This window comes from Penicillium manginii (assembly GCF_028828005.1).
Source record: "Penicillium manginii strain IBT 31320 chromosome Unknown utg000006l:1.0-4164085.0:1.0-4166146.0, whole genome shotgun sequence".
Lineage (NCBI taxonomy): Eukaryota > Fungi > Ascomycota > Eurotiomycetes > Eurotiales > Aspergillaceae > Penicillium > Penicillium manginii.
The window spans coordinates 1,152,712-1,180,283 of NW_026643107.1; the positions used below are offsets into that span (position 1 = coordinate 1,152,712).

The 27,572-nt window shown below is 49.7% G+C and overlaps 9 protein-coding genes across 9 annotated transcripts; 3 read left to right on the forward strand and 6 right to left on the reverse strand.

The window, feature by feature from the left end:
* Positions 1-272: 272 nt before the first annotated feature.
* On the reverse strand, positions 273-1,307 carry N7533_008786 (uncharacterized protein; the record flags this gene model as incomplete). Its single annotated transcript, XM_057105436.1, has 4 exons — positions 273-359; positions 434-604; positions 688-796; positions 859-1,307. The coding sequence occupies 4 exons, from the start codon at positions 1,305-1,307 to the stop codon at positions 273-275; spliced, it is 816 nt and encodes a 271-aa protein (XP_056956885.1).
* Positions 1,308-2,337: 1,030 nt separating this feature from the next.
* Positions 2,338-2,952, forward strand: N7533_008787 (uncharacterized protein; the record flags this gene model as incomplete). The annotated part of the gene is made up of 1 exon (XM_057105437.1): positions 2,338-2,952. The coding sequence occupies one exon, from the start codon at positions 2,338-2,340 to the stop codon at positions 2,950-2,952; it is 615 nt and encodes a 204-aa protein (XP_056956886.1).
* Positions 2,953-3,871: 919 nt separating this feature from the next.
* On the forward strand, positions 3,872-6,181 carry N7533_008788 (uncharacterized protein; the record flags this gene model as incomplete). The annotated part of the gene is made up of 1 exon (XM_057105438.1): positions 3,872-6,181. The coding sequence occupies one exon, from the start codon at positions 3,872-3,874 to the stop codon at positions 6,179-6,181; it is 2,310 nt and encodes a 769-aa protein (XP_056956887.1).
* Positions 6,182-7,336: 1,155 nt separating this feature from the next.
* Positions 7,337-10,265, reverse strand: N7533_008789 (GTPase-activating protein RGD2; the record flags this gene model as incomplete). The annotated part of the gene is made up of 5 exons (XM_057105439.1): positions 7,337-8,331; positions 8,395-8,580; positions 8,635-8,730; positions 8,779-9,937; positions 10,035-10,265. 5 exons carry the CDS (start codon positions 10,263-10,265, stop codon positions 7,337-7,339), a joined length of 2,667 nt encoding a protein of 888 aa, XP_056956888.1.
* Positions 10,266-11,514: 1,249 nt separating this feature from the next.
* N7533_008790 (amino acid permease GAP1) lies at positions 11,515-13,483 on the reverse strand (the record flags this gene model as incomplete). The annotated part of the gene is made up of 3 exons (XM_057105440.1): positions 11,515-12,577; positions 12,697-13,114; positions 13,204-13,483. The coding sequence occupies 3 exons, from the start codon at positions 13,481-13,483 to the stop codon at positions 11,515-11,517; spliced, it is 1,761 nt and encodes a 586-aa protein (XP_056956889.1).
* Positions 13,484-18,092: 4,609 nt separating this feature from the next.
* Positions 18,093-18,680, reverse strand: N7533_008791 (RNA-binding protein LSM5; the record flags this gene model as incomplete). Its single annotated transcript, XM_057105441.1, has 6 exons — positions 18,093-18,131; positions 18,181-18,244; positions 18,356-18,383; positions 18,447-18,485; positions 18,543-18,599; positions 18,656-18,680. The coding sequence occupies 6 exons, from the start codon at positions 18,678-18,680 to the stop codon at positions 18,093-18,095; spliced, it is 252 nt and encodes an 83-aa protein (XP_056956890.1).
* Positions 18,681-19,025: 345 nt separating this feature from the next.
* N7533_008792 (3'-5' exonuclease) lies at positions 19,026-22,374 on the forward strand (the record flags this gene model as incomplete). Its single annotated transcript, XM_057105442.1, has 4 exons — positions 19,026-19,069; positions 19,131-19,194; positions 19,356-22,149; positions 22,217-22,374. The coding sequence occupies 4 exons, from the start codon at positions 19,026-19,028 to the stop codon at positions 22,372-22,374; spliced, it is 3,060 nt and encodes a 1,019-aa protein (XP_056956891.1).
* Positions 22,375-22,705: 331 nt separating this feature from the next.
* Positions 22,706-25,204, reverse strand: N7533_008793 (Zn(II)2Cys6 transcription factor domain-containing protein; the record flags this gene model as incomplete). Its single annotated transcript, XM_057105443.1, has 3 exons — positions 22,706-22,927; positions 22,978-24,203; positions 24,259-25,204. 3 exons carry the CDS (start codon positions 25,202-25,204, stop codon positions 22,706-22,708), a joined length of 2,394 nt encoding a protein of 797 aa, XP_056956892.1.
* Positions 25,205-25,622: 418 nt separating this feature from the next.
* Positions 25,623-26,936, reverse strand: N7533_008794 (flavin monoamine oxidase family protein; the record flags this gene model as incomplete). Its single annotated transcript, XM_057105444.1, has 1 exon — positions 25,623-26,936. One exon carries the CDS (start codon positions 26,934-26,936, stop codon positions 25,623-25,625), a length of 1,314 nt encoding a protein of 437 aa, XP_056956893.1.
* Positions 26,937-27,572: the final 636 nt, after the last annotated feature.

The window sequence follows — 27,572 nt, forward strand, 5'->3', positions numbered from 1 at the left end:
AATAAATAAATTCCCACAATCATCCAGAAAGCAGAAACTATGAATTGGAAAGTGTCTGCAGCTCTATGCTCTCATCCTCTTTCCTTCGTGCACGCGACACCGAGTAATAGAAAAGAAAGCACCCTGCGGTACAAGGCACTGTCACAGCAATCCAGACCCAGAATCGGGACGTTTCCGCTAGCCATTCATTGGTACTGAAAAACGGCATTGAAAATAGCGCCTAAATTCCAGACAGAATTAGCATTGTTTCTAAGCTGGTAATTCTCTCAGCATTATCCGGGGTGGAGAATTGACGCTCTATCATTGGAACTCACAGCAAATGTTGCCCCGGGCAGAAAGAACATTGTGACGACGGCGATCTTGAAAACGAGGCTTCAGTCAGTAACAAACCTTGGAAGTACCTAGGTATATCATGAAAACTCTTTATACGCACAGTTCGCATTGCTACACTGTCCCTTTTCATCTCTTGAGCAAGCTCATGTGAAGCCTTGGCCATCTCACGACCGACGAGAGTATCTTCCTGCATTGCACTCAATATAGCCTGCATATCCTGTCCGTTCGCGACGAGTCGTCTATTACTGTTGATCTGAATGCGATTGAAGAGCTATAAAGCACACGTTAGACGGCATGAAAGAGGCCCATATAAAAAGAAACAGAAAATCTTAAAGAGAAACTTAGGGAACCAACCAGCGCAAGATTATTCTCAATCTTCTTCTCCAACTCCCTCGTAAAATCATGCAAAGCCTCAACCTGCGATGAAACCTGACTAAAACCCCTCGAAGCCTGCTCAAGGGTCCTAAAATCCTTATCCTCCGCATCCCCGCACAAAGCGCATCAAAATGCGTAGCCAAATCTGACACAATCCCCTGCAAAGACTTCAGCTCCGAAATATACCGATGCAAATGCGCCGCAATAGAATGCAGCGCCTGATTAATGCCGCCGAAAACCGTCTCAGGAGTGATATGCGAGCCACTCAGCTCGGTCTGGAGCCGGGCCTCGTATTCGACTAATTGTTCGTTCACGCTATTTAATGCGTGCGTCCACCACCGCGTCGTGCTGGTGAGATAAACGAGGTGACTGAAGGCGCCAAAACCGTAGCCCATCCGGGCGTTCTGCTTTAGGCTCATTACTTGGTCGATTCGCTGGCTTGGTTCTAGGGCGACTTTTGTCCAGCGGCCGTGCATGAAGTCGAATGCGACGAATGTTGTTTGCTTTGAGTCTGGCATGACGCGGGAAAATATTCCTATGCATGAGCGGTGAATGCTGAGTTTTATGTCGGGGAGGTCGAGTTTGTGGAAGGGGTTCATTTGCGTTGGGTCTCGGGGTTCTTCTGGAGGTCTGCTGGTGCTGCTGCTGGAGGTGCTGGCTCCGACTTGGACGCGGATTGGGAGGATGTACCAGAAGTCGAATGCTCCGGCCCTTTGGATTTGCAATTTTCGTGAACCTCGGCCGTTGGGGAGATAGTGGTGTGACAAGGCTAGGACAAAACTGAGTGGTATCTGTAGCTTGTCGACGAGTGTTTGGAAGCATGATGCAGAAATACGGAGCTGGTGGGCATCCTTTGGCGGGGTTTCTTTTCCATCATGGACAAGGTGTTTGTGTATAAAGCTTCCTTCGTCAGTTCATGAATGCCTATCTGGATGGACCAGGTTTCCTTTTTGAAAAGAAACTTGAAAATAAATCCCTACAAGAATTCGCTCGAATTATTTGCGTGTGTAGCATTCTATCCTAAAAGTCAATATCAACTCTGGTAATAATGTGATTTATACTCACGCAAGACTCGATGTCTCTTTGGGAATTTAGTTCTTGTATCACCCGTGAACTAGGAGTATAGATTGCACGCTTGACAAATGTTGTATCGGATAGCTGCTTTCTGAGAAATAGAAAGGCAGAGCCCGTTGTGCTTCCATCCAGATGATCACTAGAAATTTAACTTGGAAATATTCTTAGACAACATTGGCCAGTACTTACAGCTCAGGGGCATGTCCATTTTGATACATAGAATCCATCATCTGGACTGATTGGAGTCCAAAGCCATTTCAACCTTTTCATAACGGCCGGACGTATCGTAGAAGAGAAACGGGGGAGGCCTACTAGTATGATTGCTACCACCAGAAGCCCCAGGAAAACCGGGGTAACCCAGTTGGTAATCGGCTGCGTCGAAGTAAAAGGCCAATGCATAAGCGCCAGCCAGCCTCTTCAGTCTGACAGCCATTGCGCCCGCTCCCGCAAGCGGTAATCTTAGCCTGAGATTACCATTGGGCATTACATTATACAAAACCCTCAAGATCTGCACCTCGTATTTCGAAAATACTCTCGCAAATTCTCGCCCCCGACATGCCTGGTTTTCGTCGACGCAAAGAAAAATCTCAGACTTCGGCTCTGGATGCTTCATGGATTCTTCCATCGGATGAAGAGAAGCGGAGCGATGCAGTTACAAAAACATCAAACGATACAAGTGATGAAACTTATGCCACATCCACCGTCAAGATCACCAGGAGTGAGCAGCTGATTCCGATTATCAACTCAACGGATTCCAGCAACTTTCAAGAGCACCAGGAAGTTACGACTGATGTAGGCAACGAGGCTTCCCAAGGGCAAGCGAAAGTCCCGCATATATCGCATCAGCACATTGCGACACAGTACAATCCAACAAGGAACAGGATCAAGCCGCGCTACGCGAAAGAACATTCCTCTATGTGGCTGGACGAAAGTCCAGAATCGAGTTTTTCAGCAGGTAACCGACAAAGTAACTTAAGTGAAGACCCCACGAAAGAGGAAGAGCCGCAGGCAGACACAACCCAGTCCGTCACAGCATTTCACCACGGGTATCCCTTTTCCATCTTTCGCATAGACAAAACGCCAACCGCGAGCCCGGGCAATGCTGCGCCCCCGGTGCCTCCCTGGCGCTATTTGTCGTCGAGCTACTCCCCCAGAAATGGTTCCGTGTGACCTTTCTATTATCATCAGCCAATTGAAAATGTGTGGCGCTCCGGCTGTGTTTGCATGGAGAGGGGGGGAGACCGGGTTGAAGCTGGGGTTGATGAACACCCTGCCCATCGTTTATATTTCGTTATCTTAATCCAGACTGAGAACTGTACTCATCACAACACTCTTTACACTCTTTGCATTAATCTAAAATTCTGTTATCTGTAAAACATATTCAAGATGGAGACCCCAAAATTCCCAATAACCCCTAACAACCCCATTCCGCGAAAAAGCACCCAAAGCAACAATATTCTGAGGGGCCTACGAGACAGTAATAACCCTCCAGCAAATATTCCCTTTTGAAGTCCGAAGTCTAATCATCTGGCCATTTCCTTGCAGGAATTCGCGGTGATCGATCAAGAAACCTCCTCGAACCATCTCCACTTTCCCACTTCACACCATCCGGATCAGAAGGCGATGAAACACCTCCACGGAGTTCCACGGAGCTCCCTGTCGAACTTGCAATTAGAGGCCTGTCTGGCTCTACTCTGAATCGGCCCTCAAGTTCATCTTCAAAGATCCGCAAGACCCCGTTACCCGTCCCAGCCAAACCATCAGCTCCGATCGCCATTCCAGCCAGCGAAAAAGATACATCACCCACACTGCAAGAAATACCACTGACATTCGCAGTGGATGTCTCCGGCAGCACAAGTGGAACTGTTTTGCATCAAGAAAAAAAAGCGATTCGAGCAGTTTGTTCCACCCTCACTAGGCAAGCCCTCGAAGCAAATTCTGCCGTACTGCCTTGGTCTCACTGTGCCTTCTTCCTGTCAAGTTGAATAAAATTCAAGACCTTCGATCGAGGGGTGGAACGAATCCTGCTGTATTGCTGGAAGATCAGGCTTGTAGATCCCAGCTTCAGAATTCGGATCTTTGGTTCCTCATGACGGATGGGATTATCGATGAGCCTCATGTTCACAGTTTTGCAAACGCGCTCCCAGGAGCTGGTGTGCACGGCACAGCCTGTGTCATCGTTCTTTTCGGGTCTGCCCATCATTCTCCATTTTCTTGCAATGTTTCCGTGGGAATCTCCGTTTTCGCCGTCGCTCCACACTGCATATTCCTTTTCCACGACGTGAGGAGTGAAAAGGTTTATGTATTCCAGGCAAAAGGCTGCTTCGCGACGCTGTTGCCGAAAGAGAAGCGTTTTGCAGCATTCGGGGAGTGGACGCGATGGACAGATCTTGTCCGAATTGACTATAAAGATTTGGCACGGGTGAGGGTGCCAGCTGCCACCAAATTATCCCAAGATACTGTGCTACTTCCGGATGGACGCCAATTCGACATGAACAGTATTTACAATAACAATCTGTCAGATGCTGATAAAATGGACTTACTTTCCGATTACTCGGCTCTAGATGTCATCATCCTGGCCGCGAAAACTCGAGGAAGAGACACAGAAGTCAAATCGTGGATCTCCAATGCTCGCACTGCCAGAGAATCTCAAAGTCTCATGTTCTTACGACGTGAGGATTCGGGCGGACAGGCGAGATTTTACCTCCTATCCATCCTGGAACACGCCGTCCGAAAGAGTATCGTCGCAGATCAGCCCGAGCTCATGTGGCAGAATATCCGAACCTCATCGGAATCTATAAATGGTCTGAAATTCAACCTTCACGACCAACACGCCAAGAACTGGCACGCATTTGAGAAACAACTCAACTCAGAATCAGACCTGTCGACGAAAATGTATCAAGTCTTTGACGATGTCATTACCACCATGAACACATACAAGGAATGCGGGACGAGCTCTCCAGCAATGCTGATGCCCATGACATCCCCTCCAGTAGGAAATGCCAGAGACCAGAGGATGAGCCCTCTGTATACTAGTCCCAACAAGCAGAGACATGCCCCCTATATGTCGCGGAACAGAGCACAGAGAAATTCCGCAGCGCAAGATCTTCTATTTCTTCACGAATTCAAAGGAAAGAGGCAATTCCACGGCAGCTCTCACCTGAGAGAGGCAAACTACAATACTTGCTACGTCTGCGGACAAGAAGATGTCATTCAGACACTCCTACTACAGAAGTACCGAGGCGACGAAGAAACCCACAACTTCCCAACAAAACACAGTCACGCCAAACACAAATACCCAATGGTCCTTGGGAACTACCCCGAGACAGACATAATTCTACCATTGACATCCTGCGACGCCTGCGCATGGCTCATGATTCAAGAAAAGGAGCTACCAAATGGAGAGCGCATCGATGGCGCATTACCATTAGTCTCACTGGCTGAAAATGTGAACCGACAACAATGGATAAACACGCTACTCAGAGTCTTCGGCAATCGTTTCCACGAACGAATCGTCCTACTAGTCTTCCTTTCCTCCCTCTACTCAACAATAGAAGACATAATCACAAACGACGAACCAAACGCATACGATCTCATCCAAAGTCTCAAATGGTGCGCCCGGGCCTTGACCGAGTTACCTGGAATTGCCATCGCTGCGGGCCTCACTCCGGCCGGGACTCCAATGTCCTACACAGTGGACGAGACGATGTCACTACAGAAAGCCGTCGGGTTAATATTCTCGCCCAAAAGCGCGGCTCTGATCGAGTCGTCGTTTTTGATGTACCCGATTGATGGATTTGTAGCCATCGTCCACGTCGCTGAGGTCCTAGAGCGTGTTGAGCCGCACCAGATTGAGAAATTTGTGTGGAGAAGACTTCTTTACCATTTTACTGAGCAGCATATCAAACTTCATGCGCAGATTGGATTTGATGAGGCGAATTCGAAGCTCGAGGAAATCATATTTGAGAGACCTCCTTCGTCATCGAGCTCGGCAAATAAAGACTTGGATGAGCCGTTCCTGGTCGTGTCACCGAACGGACTGTCTACATCTATACAGAAGTTGGACGGGACGTATCTTCTGCCTCCGTCTTCAGATTACCTCGAGCAATTCAGACGGATGGATTCATTTTTTACGTCTATTGAGACCACGACGAAGTACGATGCTGCACTCGCTGTATTTCTTCACATGTTGTTGGATATCTCGGTTTCTCAGCAACGGGGCACTCTGGATGTCCCCGACGTTTTCACACAGATTCGATATAGGGCGGATGAGATAAAACGATCTCATGAGGAATTGTATGATGTCTTTATTGACCCGAAACTGATCTCAGAATCAGATGCCGTCAGATTGATAGAGGCATGGCATCAGCATGGCGATATTTCCCGCAAGATCGCCTGATGTCTCCTCCGGCCGTTGCGGGTCCCTGCCCAGCCGCATTCATTCAGAAGTCAATCCATTGCCGAGGCACCGTCTGACGAAGGTGGAATTTCATCGAGAATAGCGAGACGGCGATAAATTCACCAGAAAGAATTCCAATCTGATTCAGGTGTTTCGTGAAATCGACAGCTAACGGATTCGACATTGAGCCCGAAGGGAATTGCTTTCGCTATGAATGGATTGATATCGATTCGTTTGGACCGTAGAAAGGTTATCTCACGGGTAATTGCATTCGAAAACTGCCTTGAAATTACCTGGTAATTAGAAGAATTGATACTTCATCCTGGCCTTGGAAAAACTGCCTGTACCTAGTGATTTTCACGCTTTGATGATCACAAATATTGTTCGTTCCTCGTCATTCTAACCCCACCTCTCTGAGGAATACTGCTGCATTTAGGATGGCTCTATCATTAAATAAGGCGGTTTGTAAGAGTGGCCTAAGGCGATTAACTCGAAATCAATTTTCTTCGGGGGCACTGTCAAATCCAGCAGCCGTCGTTAATTCACTTCTTTTTTGCTCACGTCCTGTAGCCAATCGAATCTCATCGCTTCTTCTTCCTCCGAGCGTATTCAACGAACGGCCGATAAGTACATTACTGAATAGGAGGGAGATAAGGCAGAAAGGCGCGAACCTATTTGTTCACACATCTTATGCAGATAACTGAAGTATACATACATAACTACTACAATCAGGCACACAAAAGAAAAACAAATGGAAAGAGATGCATCAAAGCATGGGCATGAGAATCGGGCTGGAAGAATAAAACAAAATAACAAAAGAGAAGAAAACATTTCAATCCCGCACTAACCCCACCAAGGCGCGAAAGTGGCTGTACCGGGGAATCCATCGAATAAACAGCTTGAAAACAAAACAGAACAGGCAAGGCAGGGTATGTTATGATATGTATGCGCAAGCCCCTAATGATACGTATGTCCGGGTCCAGCCGAATCAAGCACGAAGCGAGAACCGGGCCGAAATATGGATCTATACAAAAGACCCGTCGTACGCACATTCCAAATTCACAAAAGAAAAGAAGAAGCTCACTCTCAAGCTAGTAGAAATAGGCATCCAGTCAATCGAGGAAGGAAAATGATAACTTAAGAAAGGAACCCGATTTAATCATCCATGGGCTTATCTTCCAGAGTCACGCCCTTGGGTTCCTCGACAATGCTACTCCGGTTGCTATCCGTCCCGGCGGTAGCTGTGGTGGGGAAGTTGGAGAGGCTGCCCAGACCGGGCTTGCGGGCATAGCGAGCGGTGGTCCGGGGGACGGAGCTGCGCTTTTCGAATTCAGAGGATGTTGGGGCGGGCGTGGGAGTTGGCGTTGGCGAGCCGTCAGAGGCTGTCTCTGGCAAGGGAGGGCTGACGGAGCCATCAGAGGCATTGCTCTCGAGGACTTCGCTGGGAGAGTCAACAAGACCAGTACCGTTCATGGCGGTTGCGAACTCGACTTCCTCGGCCTGTGTGCTGACGGTGGGGTGCTCGGCGGAGGAGGGAGGTTCATTGGGCACGTCCAGGCTAGTGCGGATTGGAGCAATTGGGGTGCGACGCTCTTGTGGACTTGTAACGTTGATTGGGAAGCGGGTGGATTCAGAAGCGCCGCTGGATCGGTCACGGCGGTGTCGTTGGCGAGGGGCGGGGCTGGTGGCCCGGCTCTTGCTGGCAATGGCTCGTTGACGGGCTTCCATTGCTGCACGGCGGTTGCTCTCGTCGGTGCTGATGGCACGGGGGCGGCTGGATGTGGAGATACCCAGCGCACTTGACTGGCGCTTCAGCTCACCGAAAATAACATCCTTGTGGGCAAACAGGTCGCGAATCAGTCGATAGGCGTGGCGCTCGTCCATGGTTAGGCTACTGTCGAAGCGAGGACGAAGGACACATGCGGAGAGATTTTGAGCGAGGGCGGTAGTATATTGCTCGTCGGCCGAAGTCAGGTCAAGCAGGCGTGTGAAATGGGTCATGATGGCATCAAGCGTGGCGATGTTAACGAGGCGGAGTTGTCCAAGCGTGCTTTGCAGGACCTTGATCCGTCCCTCTTCCGTGGTCTCGTGAGCGGTAGTAGAATAGACGGTCTTGACGATTTCGTAGACTTGAGAAGAAACAAGGGAGTCTGGAGCTGGCTGTCAGTCTTGTGATCCATGCTACTATGAGCTATCAGGAGGGAGTAATGTACCTGGCAATTCAAGGAGGTACAATTTCAAAACGCTAGCAACGATGGGTATCTCAAATTTGGGCAGGACTTCGCGGTAATCCACATTGCTGTTGTTCAGGGCAGAACGCAGCTGGTGGATTGTGGTTAGCGAAGAATCGTGAAGCCAGATTCCACGTCGAGCCTCATCGCCCTCAAGTTCGGGGTATTCTAGCAATAATTAGTTCCAAGTCGCACTGTGAACGTCCTAAAATCTGGACTCACGGTTATCCAGGTAAGTTAAAATAGTGGTCACCAGAATGGGAACACGTTTACGATCAACTCGAGCCCTGGCCTCAAGATCGACACCGAAATTTTGTTCTACACGAGTCAGCCTTGGCCTTCAGGTATATGATATGGGAAGCATACCTTCGACGGAACCGTAGTAGTTCTCATACGCCTGCACACGAGGAACGAAGCCACCGGTGCGATAGTTCTCCAGAAGATAACGCAGGTCTCCCAGAGGCTGAATGGTTTCTTGATACAGCATCATGTTATCGACAGTGCTTTGAAGGTTGGGAATGACATTGCTGATGGCGCCAGAGAAGTCGAGCACAACAGCCTTGATAGCCTTGAGGCGATCAAGTTCGCACTGCTCCATGAAGCGCAGATTATCAATGACGTCCTCCTCCAGGCGGCACCGGATTTGATCCAGTCGACGGATAGCTCCCTTATAACGCTCATCAGCCTCACGAGCCTCGCGCCGCAACTTTTCGGCGGGGGTCTCATTCGGGTACGGGTTGTTCAATGGGTTCCAGCCAGCAATCATTTCGGAGACAGATGCAATAGGCGAGTCGCTTCCACTTCCGTCCTCGCTGGAAGCCACCGATGTGACGCGCATCAAGGGTCGTTTCTTTTCGGGGATACCAGTGATCTCGAACACCCTAGGGCGCCATTGGTAGTTCATCTTTGAGCTGTTGGCGAATGTGTTGCCCATATTACCGATCAAGCGAAGGAAGCCATTGTCAACCAGCTCCTGCCCAAGATGTTCCGCCGAGGCAAGGTTGGTGGCACCCATATGATTCTGGAGATACTCGACAATATCCGCACCAGTGGAGGTGTTCTGATAAGTTCCAATGATTGGCACCTTCGATTCGCCCAACTTGATATTGTTTAGCATGTGGAGCAGGAGTCTCTTGACCTCCTCTGGCGAGTAGACTCGATCGCCTATCTCAACGGGTTCTTCCTCCTCCTCGGGCTCTTCCTCGGAAGGCAGCACAATCTTCGGGGTAGGCTTGACCTTCGGGCTGGATTCGGGGTCCTGGAACGCAAGTTTGTTCTCCTCCTCGAGATCCTCGACCACACGGCACTTGTTAAAGTAGTGGCTGCGCAATTTCTTCACCACCTCCACCTGCTTCGAGTGTTCCTTGATCCGTGCTTGGAGTGTATCATGCGAGGTCTGAACCCGGAAGTCGTGACCGTCGCTCCATCGGCGAAAAGGCGCCACGACAAGTTCCCGGATGTTGCTGGCGATTTTTTGGTGATTGCGGGAGGCCTCGACCATCTCGGTTCGGACACCTTCGTATGCCTAGTCCAGTCATGCAGACGTTAGTTCTCGTCCATGTCGAAATAAAAGACCCGGAAAGACCAATGTATCGATTAGTGTATTTGCGAGTGAGACATACCTTTCTCACACTAGCTCCGTCATCTTTGCCGAAGCCCGTCGCAGTCATGCGATCGACGCTTGGGGCGATCTCACCCATGCGGAGACCATATTGCTCCTCCGCATCTGCGCGCAGAGACGCAATGGTCAAGATCTGCCTGTTTTCCGTAACACCCTGTTGCAACTTCCCATACAGAACCCCCAGACCAGTAGCATAATCGGGGGTCCAAAAGGAATCCGCGAAGCCAGGCATTATGACCGAGCCGACGCCGACGGAGAACACCACGGGGATTCAAAGAACAGCAATAGCGGGATGGAGTATCCTAGCGATGATTGTGAAGCCGGAGTTGAAGATTCGTATCGGTCGGAGATGGGAGAAATTGGAGACGAGACTGAGAGAGCGCAAAGAGGAAAAAGGCGAGCTCGGGGTGGGACCGAAAGTTCAGCTTTGTCCGGGCTGAAATTGGGTCTTCTCCGGACGGGGGATCTTCGCACAGGGCTGAAAGCCAACGGACTGACAACGAAGGATATGAAAGGGAGGTGACTGGGGATGCTTTTTGAATGCGCGAGCGATCAATCGAGGAATTCGAGTAACCTGGGGTCAAACTGGGGAATGCGAGTCGCGCGGCACGGTAAGCGCCGGAGGTGGCGTTGGGAAACAAACGAGAAAGAGAGCGTATGTGGATGAATGGGAAACGGCACAATGCGAAAGAAAACAATGCAAGTCCACCCAGTAATGGCAGAACCAAAGAGGAATAAAAGGGGGAGGGGAAGTTGATTCCAACAGGATGATGTTGATGGAAATCCCATGCGGTTCGTCAGGTGGCTTGTAATATTACCTTGTTCTGGCGTTACGAGGACAGGTACGAATTACGTTGGAGACTCTCGGTACAACAGCCTGACTCCACAACACTAGCCACGGCCATGGCTATTTTTGGATCTGGAAAATCCTGGCCGTTGGACAGAGCTAAAAAGGAGTACCGAGTACAGAATGCTTGTTTGAAATTGGTGCCATTATTGGGTTGACTAGGTTCACTGGACGCATCTTGATATTGACCGAGTTAGCAGGAACAGGACAGCTCTCTGCATCACTCTCGGCATAAGCTGCAGAAGCCCGTGTCTCAGGAATTCTAGGGCCGAATCACTCTGGTACCAACCAACGTAAGTAACAAGATTACACAGCCCCAGATGTGAGCACGCCAAGTCTGGAGGCTCCAAGGATCGGCAATGTCGTGGGTCGCACGCACATTCCAGAAGTGTATAACAGTGCGAAAGTGCGAGCAGAAAATGCGCTTACGAGTAACTTAGCATCTTGGGAAAATATTGCATGTAAAGATCATCTTCTTGATTATGGTATCTGTCATCGAAAAAGGTCATAAGGCATGATCCAAGATGGGAGATGTGCAAAAATAGTAACTAAATAGCAGGAAAGTATTACATGAATGACCTCGAGTCTTCACAGAAGCTCCCGGCCAACTTGAACATCAGATGTAAGAAGCCGATTAGCAGAAAAGCTTGTAGAATTTCTTCCACATCGGCCAGGCGGCCTGCTCAGCGCGTTCTTGTTCAATCAAGTGCTGAACATCCATATCACGACGACCAGTCGTCAAATCAACCTCCCGAGACTTCACAAACTTGGTCTTGTAAATGAACTTGTACGGGAGATAACAGGCAATAACAATGGGGGCAGCCAGATATGAGTTGAAGAAGCTCTTCACCCGCGCACTGTCAGTCATATCGGCGTAACCGACAGGTGCAAATCCGACCCAGAATTGGGCGATGAGGACCAGGCAGTTGAAGCCCAAGCCGATATAAGAACCAATAACGCCCGGCTGGGAGCGGAAAGCGAGTTCGTTCAAAGTGTGGCCCTGCAGTTTCCAGGCACGACGGAAAAGGATGTGGCACAGGCAGATCGAGCCCCAGGTGAAGATGGAGGAAAGACCGGAGATAGCCATCATCCAGCCGAAGGCTTCGGTTTGCTTGTCAGAGGCAGCCAAGAAGCAGAGTAGACCAATGAGAGAGGCAACAATAATAGCCCAGATGGGACGACCCTTACGGTCAATGTAGGCGAGGAAGCGAGGAGCTTGACCTTGTTCGGCCAACGCAGCCAGAGTACGGGAAGAACCATAAACGGAAGAGTTACCAACAGAGAGCACAGCAATCATGATAACGACGTTCATGACTGAAGGAAGACCCTTGATTCCGGCATTCTCAATGGCAATGACGAAGGGGGAAGCCTTAGCATCGGCCGAGGAACTACCCGAAAGCAGCTTCTTGTTGTTGTAGGGAACCAGGAGACCAACAAGGGTCAGGCAGACGACGTAGAAGAGAGCAATACGCCAGAAAACCTGCTTGATGGCGGTGGGAAGAGACTTGCGGGGGTTGGCAGTCTCGGCAGCGGCCAGACCAACCAGTTCAGTTCCGGCGAAGGCAAAGGCAGCATTGACGAACACACTGCAAAGACCCTTGAAGCCGTTGTTGAACGCACCGGGGTCCTTCCAGTACTTTCCACCGATATATCCACCCTCAGGGCCACCACCGCAGTTGAGGACGATTCCGAGGATACTAGAAAGTAGAAAGAGATAGGTTAGCAAGGTGTTATGACGAAGGAATATTTTACAGAATATGGCATCTTTCCGCAAGAAGGGGAGGAACAAAAAAAGAAACAAGGAAAGGAAACTTACATGAATCCCACAACAGCGACGACCTTGATAATAGAGAAGACAAACTCGGCTTCACCATATCCACGAACACCAAACATGTTGATAGAGACGATCATCACCCAGAAGATTGCAACCCAGGCCGCATTTGAGATGCCAGGACTCCAGTAATCTATCGTGATGGACGCGGCGACAATTTCCAATGGCAGAACAACCAACCACTGAAGCGCATAGTTCCAGCCCATGGCGAAACCCCAAGCGGGATCCACGAAACGCGTTGAGTAGTGAGCGAACGAACCAGCAACCGGGAAAAGAACGGCCATTTCACCCAAGGCGTGAACTGTGCAGTACAACATAACACCAATGAGACAGTAGGCGATGATGAGAGACGCGGGACCACCAGTTGCCAGGACGGAGCCGGAACCGACGAAGAGACCAGTACCTGGAACATGTTAGACCTGTCGAAGCAAGATAATAGTATACTAGTACGAGTAGTAGTATACTAAAGAACATGAATAACTGGGAACATACCAATTGAACCACCAATGGCAATCATCTGCAAATGACGACCCTTCAGCCGACGCTGCAGGGGCGACGCAGCTGTGTTAGCAGCAGCGCCCTCGATATCAAATCCAGATCCATCAGCACCCTCGACATGGCCGCCCGTAACGTTGGCATTGGGGTCGCGCTTGAAGCTGTCAATGAATCGCTGGCCTAAGCTGCCCTTTGTGACATGAGAGTCTCCATATGCAGGTAGGTGCTCCGGAGACGACGTCTGGACCGTACTCTCTTCGAATTTCTTCTCGTCCATATTGGAAAATAGTTTGAACCAAAGTGAGGGGGTGGTGTGGATTTATCGAGAGGAAAAGAGGGGATGAACTTTTCCAGAAATAGGACTCTAAATGTAAATCCAAAAATCTTTACCCTGAGCAGAGATAGAAGCGCCTGGGGTCACTACTCTAAAAGAGTTAAAGTGAAAGGGGGCGGAGGGAATCGAGGAGGGAGGGGGAAGAACCGAGGCTACCAGAGGAAAGAAAGGTGAGGAAATTGCGGAAGGCAAGTTGATTTAAATACGGGCGAAAGCGAGGCCAGGGATTCTTGAGAGGTATTTCTCGCGGTCGATTCTTTGACAGTGTGATCGGGCCAATGGGTGCCACTGATATCGCGCTTGGGGACAACGGATGGTCGAGCCTAGAGTTGGCGGGCATCGAGTGATCCAATGAAGCCCTTGGCGCTGACGAAAGTTTTTGGGGGAATTAAGCTGCATTCAGAGTTCTAGTACACCTACGGAGTGTATTGTAGATCCTAGTCTTCTCTATAACCCCCTAAATGATGGATATTAGCTATTGAACAAACCCGTCTTTCACCAAGCATTTCGAAGCTCTTCGCGACAATATCATTGCCCTCTGTCATTGTATGGGATGATAACTATCTATTCAACTTCGATAAGAAATGCCCACAGTGGAACCGAATCCACCAGAGCACCTGGACAGCAGGTTCACTGTTTCGGACTTTGTTCGTACTAGTGCGTCCTCTCCGCCACCCACACCTATCACTCGCGTGATTTAGAATGTCAGAACGGGACGATCCTAACCCCGGTGTGGCCGATACGCTACGGTTTGATCCCAGCTTACTTTTTGCCTCGCCGTGGTTCAACGACTACCACATGGGTTGACCTCCGATGCCTCAACCCCTGGTACGACCCTGCGTCTGATTCAGCCTTTAGTTCCATCGGTGTGTCTATCTGTACAGAGTGCTTTCTCCCTGCCTTTCCTCTCCATTTTAACCCTGCTTCCTTTCCACCGCCACATCCCAATTAGAAACACAAGAAAGGCAGGGATCGTGCCCCCCACTAGTCCCCATGCGGCTGCCTCTCCGCACTTTCAGCGATAGGCGATCTTGGCCCAATCACTGAAGTGTGGCCATCCTATAGGATATGTAGACTGATAAGGTCCAAGGCCAAAGGTCCAAGGGGTGGGTGGGTCGCGGCCATGCCATCTCATCTCGGGGGGGCCCCATACATTAGAATTCTGGGTTTTTTCCTTTTTTGCTGGGGCGGTCCAGGTTGGGGTCTATCTGGGACCCAATCATGTCAATGGAGTTCCAACCTAACAACTTTCTTACATCTCACCCACCCGTTTAATCAGTCGAATCATGGATGGTGGCGGCCGGACGGGATAAGCACTTCCTTTCAGCCAACAACCGCCCCCTTACCTATGGGAAGGGTTCCCGACGGGGATCCGTTCTTCTTGGGCGCCATGGGGGTGTGGCCACGCATGTGTGCAATCTCCAGATCCCTGTGTGGAAGGTGGTAAAAGAGGCGACTTGGCTACATACGAGGCTGGATCGGAATCGGGCGTGGCACACATGTGTATACCACGAACAAGACACCTTCACACCTCTTAGCGAGTACCTAGCTAGCTAGCTCTTGGGCGCTAATCTAACGGACTCTTCCGGTCTCCGTCATTCAGGGTCTTGGATAGACTTGGCCGGGGCCGCCGGGACCATCATCACCAAGTTGTGCTAGGTGCAAACCACTGGCCGAGGCAATTCCCCGGCGTGATAGCCGCAGCGAGGTATCCGCCAACACCCGTGATTCGTCCCGCTCGTCGCTCACTCTGCCATTGACATGCATGGAAGCACGGGAGAACCAATGCTAAACCATGGGGTGGGCAAGTATTCCCCAAAGTATGTACTCCGTAGGCATCCATAGTATCACGCGGCATGGCGGCGCGACCTCGATCACGGTCATTCGAGGAACCCGGCTTGGATGCTGCATCGGAATCCTCGTGTTTTCCCCCAGCGCCCAGATGTCCGGGCACCTTTCCCGGATCACCAAGAACTCCTCGAGGTCAGGTCTGGGAAATTGAGTGTTTTGATCTCGTGGCTCGGCAGCTGCCAAGTTTCTTTGCTTTGCTTCGCTTAGCTTCGCCAGACCTGTTCGTTCCCCTGGATGGGGAGAAGCGTAGCGAACTGCAAGTCAAGCAAGATCTGAAAAGTTTCTCATCTCAAACGATGCGTTGTAGATCGTACGACTAAATCGTTCCAGAAGCATAGGTATTGCAGCTGGGCGTAACTGGATAGAGACTGGGTCTGGCCACTACATGTGGTCAGATCAGCCCTGGACGTACGCGTTTCGTTATCATAGGGAATCCTCCAGCCAAGAGCTAACACCGTTCGAGCAGAATCTAGATCCTAAACACCCGACTCCATCGTAGAGAGTCCCAGGCAGGATCGCAGGATCGCAGGATCGCAGGGGGGATCAGCTCCTCACTCCTCAGCTCGGGCTCTCTGCGGCGATTTCTGTGCCCGATACTCGATACTTTGCGCTCGATGCTTGACTTTCAGCCACAGCAGCCACCCCTTTTTGAAGGCGTCCGGCTGGCGTTGTCACTGGCTACATGCGCTGGACAGATAGCCACGGTAGCATCGGGCTGGGTTGGCAATGCGCGTGCTCCTCGGGCGAGCATTGCCTTTGTAGGGGAACCAAGGCCGCCCGGGGTGTTGCAGCTGGGTTGGTTATTATTTGGTGTTTTGGATTTTGATTTGATGCTGGTGATGCGATGCGATCGTGGATGTTTGCATTCACTAGGATGTTCGGAGGACGGAGATTATCCTACGGTCACCTGTGATACTAGTACGGAGTTATTTTTCTTATAATTCTCTCTGCTCCCTTTCCCTCTACCCTGCATCTTGCTATTAAACATGTTATCCCCTCATCAATAGACCGCCACAGAAGTGAAGAAAAGGTGGATACTACGGTTCTACTAATACCCCTCGCCAGCATAAGTACTTTCTAGACAGCCCAACCACCGGAACAGCACCTGATTCAGGACGCGCACCTACGAATCATCCAATCTCGTCTGCCTAATTCGCCACTCGCCAAGGGGATCGCAGTAAGACCTGAGTAGAAATTCAGCGGATAAGCGAGATCCCTGGTCGCTTTAGAGTTGTCCCACTCGCCGACGGTGTGACTTTAGCTCTTACTACGAAATGCGGGGAGATGCAAGTTGTTAGGTAACAGTTTCCACACTTTCGCCCCGGCTTTCTGGGGTAGACCAATTCACACGGCACAGCTTGACGAATGATTCGAATGATGACTCGGTCTTTACGACATGTCATTTTGAGCGAACTAACCCCCAATTTTGTTGTTTGGTGACATGATGCCACAGTGTTAGCATCAGTTCCCCCAGGGCCCCCACAGAATTCGGTAGGGCCACAAGCTTCTTTTTCCCCTCTGCTTTTTTTTATCTGCGAGTCTTATAATAAAATAAAATTGCTTGTCCACATTTAATGAATATTTGACATCGCTACTACTCCCTGGAACTTTTCCTACCCTATCAGTTATTAGGTAATCTATATCATAGTAGCCAGGCGTGAATCATGAATCCTGAACTCTACCTAGACTCTGCTCGTTTCAAAGATGCATACGTGCATCAAACCTTGGCTAAAATAGATTCTTGAGTTCCGATGAAAACTCTCTCCATCTTTCACCTTACCCCATAAACCGGCCCGGTTCGGTTTACCCCAGACTGCCTCTAACATGGGTGTGATCTTCACCCCGGACGGGGGGTGGCTAACTAGTTGCCGCAGTTAGTTCACGCACGTTCTTCCAACTTGAACCAGGCAGGTGTTGGGGAAGGCGTATATCCCGATAGTATGCATATGCGATTCGCTATGTTTTCATTTTGGAGAACTCGGCCGCGGGGCACTCTCATCCTGCATTCCCCTCAGTCCGGGGTAACTGGGGCTCCCCAGCCAGCCATCCACCACAACCTGTTTATTTGGCCCTCTTTCTATGGATCCAGACCCGCCCTCTCCATTTGAATGCAAAAGCCCGTGATTGTGGAGCCATCGATTTCAATATCGTGCGCGGTTTAATCGTGGCAGTGTCAAGGATATTAGCTGAATAGCCGGCTATCACGCCCGGGGTATACAGCCAGGGGTCCCTGGATGACCGTCTATATCCGCTGCTAAGCTAGCTGAAGTATCTATCTTGGGGTGGCGGCGATCAATGGCTTACAGTGTGCATTGGGGCTTTGAGTGGCGTTGGATTTGTGATTGGGGGGAGATTAGGGGTGCTGTGACGGCGCGCCAAGTGCTTCTAGAACTGGTGTGATATCGGCGCAGGACTCCCGGGGCGCGTTTGGCGGGATGGCGTCTGAGACGTCTAAGACATTAAAGCCTTAGGGACAGGCCATTTCCTTGGCTATCTTGGAAACAATAGAATAAGGGGGATGAACCGGAAGTAATTCCTGGACCCGGCGCGTCTTCATCATCAAGGGTTGGATGGTCGGATAAGGAACAGGGTTATCAGGTGTTTGATTGAATCAATTAATTCTATTGGTGTTTTCATTTCGTTGCATTCGGTATCATTAACACACAAATTTCTTTTCGTTATATTGAAAAAGCAAGCTCGCTTATGCGCCAGCAGTAGGGCCTTCTCCACCGGGAATCAACTGGAAAGGGTCAGTAAAGCACCCAAAGAGAGCTGTGGATTAACCATACCATGCAGATGTTGTTTCCATTCAGTAGAAGCTTGGGCAGCTTGACCTGGGCGCCAGTGTAGTCACTAAAACTAGGTTAGCCGCCATGATATGTGAGAGGGTCTCTCGTTGTGGGGATCCACGAGAACGTGGCAGTCAAGAGTCACGTCGCGAATCACACCGCGCAGGGTACATACAATTCGGTAACATCTTCCAGGACCATGTCTGCGAATTCCATTAGTATAACTCTTCGATCAATACGTTTCATATCAGGGAAGGGATACTCACTGACGTAGTCATCAAACCCGAGCAGGGTTCCGGAGAACTCTGCAAGTCATGTTAGCTTCTCAGCCCATCACTCACAATCAACCTATCAAAACCTACCCTTGTCGCCCTTCATCACAACCCAAATCCGGGAGCCGACACACTTGTCGATAAGCTCTATTGAAGGGTTAGCGGGGGGGGTCTCGTGAATGGCGGGGCAGTTGGAATCTCACCCAGAGGGAGCAGCTGGGAGGCCATGATTGTTGGTATTCAGTGAGATCTGCGTGACCTGACGAGATTCTCTAGTAACTTATTCCAGCAATGAATTGATAAGGCGTGCAAAGAAGAGGATGTATATACAAAAATCGGCCGTCCGGGAGCTGCGATCTCTTTGCATCACGTGGTATACACACTAGTCCCGGATAGGTATGGTGTCGCCTCTCCGCTGCGTGACTGCTTGTCGCCGCACCTCGCACTTCTTTGAAGCTCACTTTCCCTTGAGAACTAATTGTTGGCGGTGAATTAAGCTATTCACGCATTTGAATCGGTCCAGCACATTTATGTGTCATGACCAACTGAGATTTGATCGCCTGAAACCCCACTATGCTTGCTCCGCAGTATGCGGACCTGGGCGAGCTTTCCGGCGGGTCTGAGGCGTGCCTCGGCCTGCCCAGCTCATTACAGTCCCTTCAATCGTTGCTGCAATAGCCCTGCCGTGAATGCTGCGCTCGGCTCGAGGTTTGTGCTTTATTCCTGGTCTCTCATCTTCAATGTCAGTTTATTGACATCCGTTCCTTTCACAGCGCTCAATACTCCGCACTTTATGCAGCACCCTCATCACGAGTCGCCCACGCAAGAGAAAGGATATGCCGGCGAGTAAATAACGCACGAATCGTACGCCCTTTCTCGAATACACGCTGTCAACGAATTAAGCTCGAGGAAGAGGACGAGGGAGAGGAGCCACCAGCTCGGCCCACCCCAACCCCACGCTATGGAGGAACTGGAAAACACCCGCTGAGGAAGCCCATGCCTGCCAAAGCTGAACTCGCACAGCTTATAAGGTCTCGGAGAAACGATGTGCCTTCACCTCCACCTCCAAAACCTTTCAACCCGGCCAAGCTGCGGGCAATTGACAAGAAAGCGAGCTTGGCGTTCTCGCTCGATCTGCCTCGGTTGAGTCGTGACTTTCTGCAATTGAAATGGGCCCATCTCGAGGACCATATCCTGCAATGCGCGGCGATTTACACGCAGTTTCAGACAGAGTACCACGAAGTCCTTTCGGCGCTGGTCGCCCAGATCGAGGACCAGGTACTGCAGAGCAGCGTGGATTGCCGAAGTCTGGAAGACCAATATTGCAGGGTTGCGTTCCGCCAGGTTCCAGATCTGACCAAGGATGTATCACGGGCTATCCGTAATATCACCAAGCTACGATTAATGGCATACAACGAGCTGGTAATGCAATCGCAGCGTGCTGCGCAGGATCTGCGAAACCAGCTCCAAGAGGAGTTCATCCGTCCCCGAAATGTCGCAAGGCGCAAGATCGATGGACTTCTTGATTACTCCATAAATCTTGGGATGGAATACAACATCTTAAAAGAAAAAGACAGAACTGTCAAGCAAGACTTGCTTGAGATCGCACATGACTGCCGTCTTTTAGGGCCGAATTTCAAAAAACACGAGGCTAAGCTCAGATATCATTTGTACGAATACTCTACTGCGGCGCACTTTCATCGCCGTGCCTGGTCCTATCGCCGGAAAAGGCTCAACCCTCTCAAGGCGGCAGAGCTGTGGCCAATAACCCACTCACCAGCTGAGTTACCTCCTGCTCGCTTGCAACCAATCCCCGCCATTTTATTTGATGATAAAGAATACCTTCCTGTACGGCGAAAGCTTGAGAAGCGTCCTCTTTTACATGCAAGTCGTATTCGAATGTTGTTCATGCGTAAATGGAAACCGGGAATATCCGCCCAATCACCAGAACTTGACTTGCATTGGCGACAGCTCGATATCATGGCACCTTTCTTCCTTCAGTTGAAGCATTTTGATGTTCTGTATCAGGAAGCTCGTTATCTTCTGGGTAGTCTTGCTGGCCAGACAGGACCATTGTGGTCTAATATCGAACCGAACAGAATGGATGTTCACAAGACAGCCTTGTACAAACTTGTTGGACGAATTCGGGAAAGTCGATTTGATCTGATGGCGGAGCTCGAGGCATATAGATATATCAACTGGATTCGTATTGGACTAGAGAGGAAACTGTCTGATAAGAATCTGCCCAATGTGATCCAAGGTTCTTTCGTGGTGCGGAACCCGTTGAGCAATAATCTCCGGCTTTTTGGGGACTGGACTCGAAATCTTGCCTCGTTGATCCAAGACTCCTGGATCACTCGCAAGGCCATTGAGCTGAGCGAAGGCTCCGTCCAAACTGGCCTGATGTGGACGAAGTTACTGCGGGATCTCGAAGACATTGAAAGGCGACAAACTATTGAGAAACGTGCCGAGACTATGAATTTGGGCTTCGTTCATGTCCAACGCAGGGGAAGAACTCGCCCTACATTGCCTACAAAGGAGCAAAAAAAAGCCCCCCCTGCAGAAATGAAGCCATGGCCCGTTCAAAAAATGAAAGTCGAAGATGCTGCTGCGGCCAAGAACCCGTTGAAGAAACCGGGAACGCCAGTCAAGGATCCTAAGGCAGCACAGAAGCTACGGGAAATCCAAAAAATGACAATCAAGGATTCCGAAAATAAGACTATTGAGCAGCTTGCTTCTCGCGCTCAAATACAAACCATTGCCGAGAAGAAACGGAACCGCCTGTCAGCACGTGCAACGCAAGATGGTATGCGAAAAGAATCCAACAAAGGCGTGGGCGAAATCGTGAGGCAGAGTCCACATTCGAAGAAAAATACAGAGAGACATCCTCTAAAGAGCGATGATCCAGCCAAGCCCTCTAGCCGTGGATCTTCTTACTTCAAATCTCTTGATTTCTTCCAGCAAAATTCTTCCAAGCGAGAATATAGCACTCTCGCGCCAGCCCTGGGCAGAATCAAAGATTGCAGCCAGCTTGATGCTACACTTGAACAGTCATCCGATCTCAATCTTTCGGCCACCGGGACCGCCTCACCATCGACGGGAGATGCAGCTCCACCCAGCGGAATGACACCACCCCAGTTCTGGAGTCACAGTTCACAGCGGGGGCCAAATGGTCAAAAGCCTATCGTCCACTACTGCCGGTCCCTGGAAAGCACAGAAGAAGTTGCCCAACTATTCCTCAACAGCAAAGTCATCGGCTTTGACATGGAGTGGAAAGCACAAGCAAGTGCTTACGACACGATCCAAAACAATCTCTCCATGATCCAAATTGCGAACGAAGAACGCATCGGATTATTCCAAATCGCCCTTTTCAAGCCAGCGCGTACACTAGACGACTTCGTCGCGCCTTCACTCAAGCGTATCCTCGAGTCGGAAGATGTCACAAAGGTTGGCGTCTCGATCAAAGCGGACGCAACGCGTCTCCGCAAATTCCTCGGCGTCGACACCCGCTCTATCTTGGAGCTTAGTCATTTGTTCAAGCTTGTGAAGCACGGCCACGCGGCTCCGAAGTTGGTTAACAAGCGAATGGTCAATCTTAGTGAGCAAATGGAGGAGCATTTCGGATTACCTCTTGAGAAGAGTGAGGATGTGCGCTGTGGCGATTGGGCCCGTCCGTTGAATTACCGCCAAGTACAGTGTAAGTTTCCTTGTACCCTGCCTTTTTAATTGCGACAGAGCAGTGCTGACAGATGTTTTGCCTATAGACGCTGCAACCGACCCTTACGCTTGCATTTGTCTTTTCAACACCATGGAGCAAAAGAGGGTGGCTATGGATCCGATGCCGCCTCGCCCTGCGCATGCAGAACTCAATCTACCTATTCTTCTCCCTCAAGAGAAATTGGCAAGTGGTGAAGAGAAGTAAATTATTGCCGATAAACCATCTTATGTCGATATCAATGGTCATCCTTGATCTCTTTTCCGTCACTTTCTCGATCCTTGTCTTCATCCAACATTTTGAAAGCCTCTGTTATTTTTCGGCATATATCAGTTCATATAGAAGCGGGCGTCGCATCTCATCTCATCTCATCCCACTCTTGTTTGTTGTCCATTTTCAAGCTTACACATTGGATTCCACGGGTTTTTTACCTGCAAATGCACAGTTTGGGCACCTGGGTGATCGTATATATTGAATACCAGTACAATTAATGGGGTTTTAGGTGCTTGAGATCGCTAAATTTCCTCACGCTGAGACCTTACTGGTGCCCAGGTGATGAACCGAAATCTTCCTCATCTCGTTCTGTGAATGGGTACATGACGAGAGTCCTTCGAACGCCACGTAACCCCCGAAGACAATTTTGCAGTGCACCAGACAAGTCTGAAATGTTTCTTTCCTTGCTAGTAGAAACTGAGCTTCGGATTTCCTCTGCAAGCCCTGTTGCCGCTAATTCGTATGCCTGTACGACCATAGTAGGATGCTTCAAGGATGTTAGTGAGAATATTATCTTATCATGGAGAACTGAGTTACCGGATGTGCCGTAATGTCTTCAATGTTAGCCTTAAGCCCTGCTTCCCCTCGAGACCAGGACCCCTGGATCACCGAAGCGAGAGAAGATAGCCGGATCGCGCTTGTCAACCGTTGCAAGCTTCGATAGTTAGCAGTTTGGTGCATTCGTTCACGCAGATGCTCGCTTGATGGTTGTAGCCGGCCTGCCAGATGTCTTTCAATTTGACACGAAAGCTTGTGAAATATGAGAATTGCAAGGTCACCGTCAGTAGCGCAAAATATCACACTGCGTCTCAGATCTGCGGTTGCTCTTTGCAGTCGATCCGTTGTGATAGGATTCAATGGTCCAAAAGTGGTCCTCCATACACCAATGGTCATTAGCGTGGTATCGAAAATTCGACGAGTGCCTTCAAAATTGGCCATCCCATTCCGGATATCTCGCGTGGCTTGCGTTAAGCGGGCGAGCAACTTCCACAGCAACACTACAAGGGAGCCTGACTCCGACAGTGCACTCTGTATGATACTATCTGAGCAGCATTGAGACAACAGTTGTGTGACTGATTTGTTTTCTTCCATGTCCTGAGAAACATTAGTTTCATCTAGGACCTTCGTAGCCATCCCTTGAAATTCAAGTTCATCCCCTACTGGATGATTGATGTTGGTGCTATGGTCAAGAATAGATGGCGTAATGACGAGATCTCGTTTTGGGAAAAGCGCAATTGCAACCGATTGGGATATGTCAACAAGCCATTCAAGCGCAACAATTAGGTCTAAGAGTCCTCCCGACTCCTCGGTACGCAAGCTTGCCCACGGAGGTGATGTTATTGTTGGCTGAAATCGTTTGCCTGGGGATGCTTTTAGAGTTGGTTGTTCTTCACCAAGAACGAGACGAATCCGTGCTTCAGAGCATAGCATCCGGAGGCGGCTGATGCCTTCTTGGAACGCATATGTAGAATCATTTTCAAATTCATCGCTTCGATCAGTCCCGGTAGGGTACAGGATCGTTCCAAAAAGTAGCAAAGATAATCCTAAACGGAAAGACTTTCTTGCCGCAATCTTTGTAAATACCATCTCCTTTGCTTTTTCGCCACGCAGCATATGCAATATCTCGAGCTTCCTTTTGGGAATTTGCATTTCTCTCAGAGTTGGATCCACAAATATCAAATTGTGATCCAGTCGCAATGGCGACCCATTTAAAAACTTCTGCGAAATCATCATTGCGTGATGGATACTCGGTATTTCCGGATCTAGGCTTCGCGGGTTGAAATATCATATCAAGAATGCTCGCCGTAACAAACAAACGGGGCACGGCGGAGGCTGGCAGATGTGGGGATGAATCAATATTCCAACTATCCTTGATGCTCAATTGAGTGCGATCAATTATTGCGGCCATGTTTGAGTTATGGCCCAACGAAGTCAAAGCAGCAACACCCACGGAGTGACAAGGAAGAATACATCCACCCGAAAGAAGGTCTGACACCGGAATGTCAAAGACATCGATGTACACTGCTAATCTTTCAGAGCAAGCCTCCCGCCTCATAAGATTTGAATTGAGAGAAGATTCATGAATTGATAAATTAAGCGATGTAACAGATGGGACATTGTATTTCCCTTGTTCATTGACGGTGACAGGACCTCCCTCGACCTCGTGATGGGCATCGGACGAAGGAGATGCAGATGTGTAAATCGTGTTACTGGATTGTTTGTTCGTTCGCCATATAACTGTACAGTCCCTGCCACGCAGCTTGCACATAGAGCAAGCAGATAAAGGAAGATTTCTCGAGGGCGAGGGATGTAATGGCAAATCGCATGCCCTTTTTGCCGAACGGCAGGGATCACATGAGCGATTCTGCCTTCGGATTCTTGTTGGTTTTCGCTTGCTCGCTGGTTTTGTGTTTTTTGAATACGGAATTTCGTTCATTTCATTGTATAAGGAGAGGGGTTTGTCATGTGGCGAGGGGCGGCTGAAGGGTTCTGTTGGGCCTAGGTTCTTCTCGCTGGACTGTAGTGATTCAGGCGTTTCGGTCTGCTGACCGAGGTAGGCCGAGTACAATCTCCCATCACATAATGAGGAGAAGGAAAATGTCCCGGTATCTCCACCACACCCAAAAATATCAGAAAAGAGGGAGAACTTTCGATTATCCGGCCTGGACATCATATCACGCTGGTTGTCATCTTCGTTGCGGAGCGGGTCAAGGAGATTCGGGTAGCCAGGTGTTTCACCGACAGTCATACCGTCAATATCCATAGTGAGCAATGACGTGGAGAGAAAATTAAGCCATCACTAACGCGCTTCCGAGACCATTTCCATGGTGGGATGCCGCATGGTACTTAAAGCGATGTACTCGCGGATCCGCGGGTCCGCGGGCTCCGAGAGGGGAAGCCCCGACAAACTATAATCCATCTATGATTCGCGTTCCTTATTTCGATTTACGAATGAGAAAGCAGTGGTGTCTCTAAGTTTTTTTTCTCGCTGTGCTAAGTTATGGTGATGGTCCGAGGTGGAAAATCCAGCAGTCAAAAAATCCTGTAAAAAGGCCTGAGCTTCATGACAGTTACACCTCTCAAACCTGATTGTTTCTCAGTGAAACCCAAATCGGACTCTTTGAATATCTCTATCTCTATATGGAACAAATCAATCCCCAAGACAGATCAATTGGAGGCTACTAGATCTTTGATCTCTCTTTAGATAGCTCGAGCCCGATAGAAACATCGCGAGCAGCTTGAGCTCCGCTAGACAGAGCACCTTCAATAGAGCCAGGCTCACTTGCGGAAATGTCACTTCCTGCGAAGTAGACATTGCCATGTGGTTTCTGAAGTTCAACTGCGCCAGTTGTAAAAAATCCAGGTCGGTTCATCATCCAGCCTCCTTTGGCAAATTCATCGTTAACCCAACTATGGTAAGCGATATCTATCACTTGAACATCCGGTAGAAACCTTTGTAGCAGTGATTGTACCCCAGATCTGTCCTGAGAGCGTATAGTAGCATCATCCGAGCACATGCATAGGATAAGAGTGTCTCCATCAGAATACCGCTCAGTTCGGAGTGCATTGAGTGGGTATTTCCCGGCTGGTGCATAGATCGTGAAGGGCTCGACCTCGCCTTTGACTCTAATCCAGAGCTTGCCAGCCATGGTGGGGTTCTTTTCGGTAATCATAGATTGTGCCAGAGGGGTAAGATTCGGCGTCATGTGAATGTCGCCGATGGTGTTTAGTGGGAGGGCAGTAATCACCATACGCGCATGAATCGTTTGCTCATCCCGAGTCCCAATAATCACCCGAGAGCCTTTGTCGACGATAGAGCTCACCGGTGTCGAGAGAAGGAGCTTGGCATTTGTTTGAGCCAAAATGGAATTGATTAACTTCTTCGTTCCACCCTTGATGCTCCAAGTGCCTGCTGTTTCGAAAAATGCATCAAAACTCCCGGAGTAGGTGGCCACAGCATGAAGTAATTGAGCAATGCCATGACTTTTGTAGGAATGTACCAGGCCAGACAATGCACCTTCCAAAACATCACGTTGGTATGAAGACAACCCCAAGGAGTTGATGCGATCTTCAATCGAATCCTTTTCGATTTCTGAGTTGTCGATGGCGGTAAGGTTGAACGGCACAGGGAATCGAGCACGGCTGTCTGCAAAGAACCGGTCTAGAAGTGGAGACACAATCTGGGAAAATTCCTGAGAGCTCCCAGAGTGCACGGCTCCGTCAGCAAGCCAGTAACTCTTTCCTTCATCCATCGGTGGATTGAGGGTAATGCCATGGCGCTGAAGCTCGGTCCAAATATACGGTTGCGTCCAGTGTACATAACCACCACCAAGCTCAAGCACATCACCACAAGCCTGATCCATGTAGGTTCGTCCTCCAACACGATCTCGGGCCTCAATGAGTACCACTTTATAGCCCTTTTCACTGATATCGCGCGCCGCAATAAGGCCAGCCATACCGGCCCCTATGACTGCGACATCGAAGACTTCGTCCATTTTGACGCGAAGGAAATTTGTGCCCAGGTGCCCAGGTGCTTTGTCAAAGATTTTTTGCTTCCACGAGTGGTTTGGCGAATGAACTGCCCAGGTGAACTTGGGTTCTTTCGTCGCGGGAACAAAGCGGGTTAAATATGCATCGAATGGATACCCGCCTCGTCCTAGTACTAGTAGTAGGTACTATCTGCATATCCAGGCAACCCTTTTCTGTTCTCTGGTTGCTTCATTTGGAGTTCACACCGATTTGCTGCCCAGGTGTAAAAGGGTTGAACTGTACCGCGGAGCCCGCGCGGCCCGTTTGACTTTGCGGCTCCGCGGGCTTGCCACAACCGGAGCCGAGACGATCGGCATGCCGGAAAGAAAGCTTCACGAATTCGAGCCCTCGGCAAGCGAACAAGGTTTAATACCTAGGTTTTTTTAGATCATATTTCGATATTTACTGGCCTGCGCGGTTCGAAAATGAGGGTTATTGAGATGTGACTAAATATCCATGGATATGCTGAACTTCAACTTGAAGTTGAACTCGGGGAAGATATTTAAACTTCAAGTTGTATCCCATTGGCAAGACGAGGAACTTCAAGTTGGAATACGAGTTCGAGAGCAAAATAATAGCTAGGTGGTAGATTTGAGCCGACA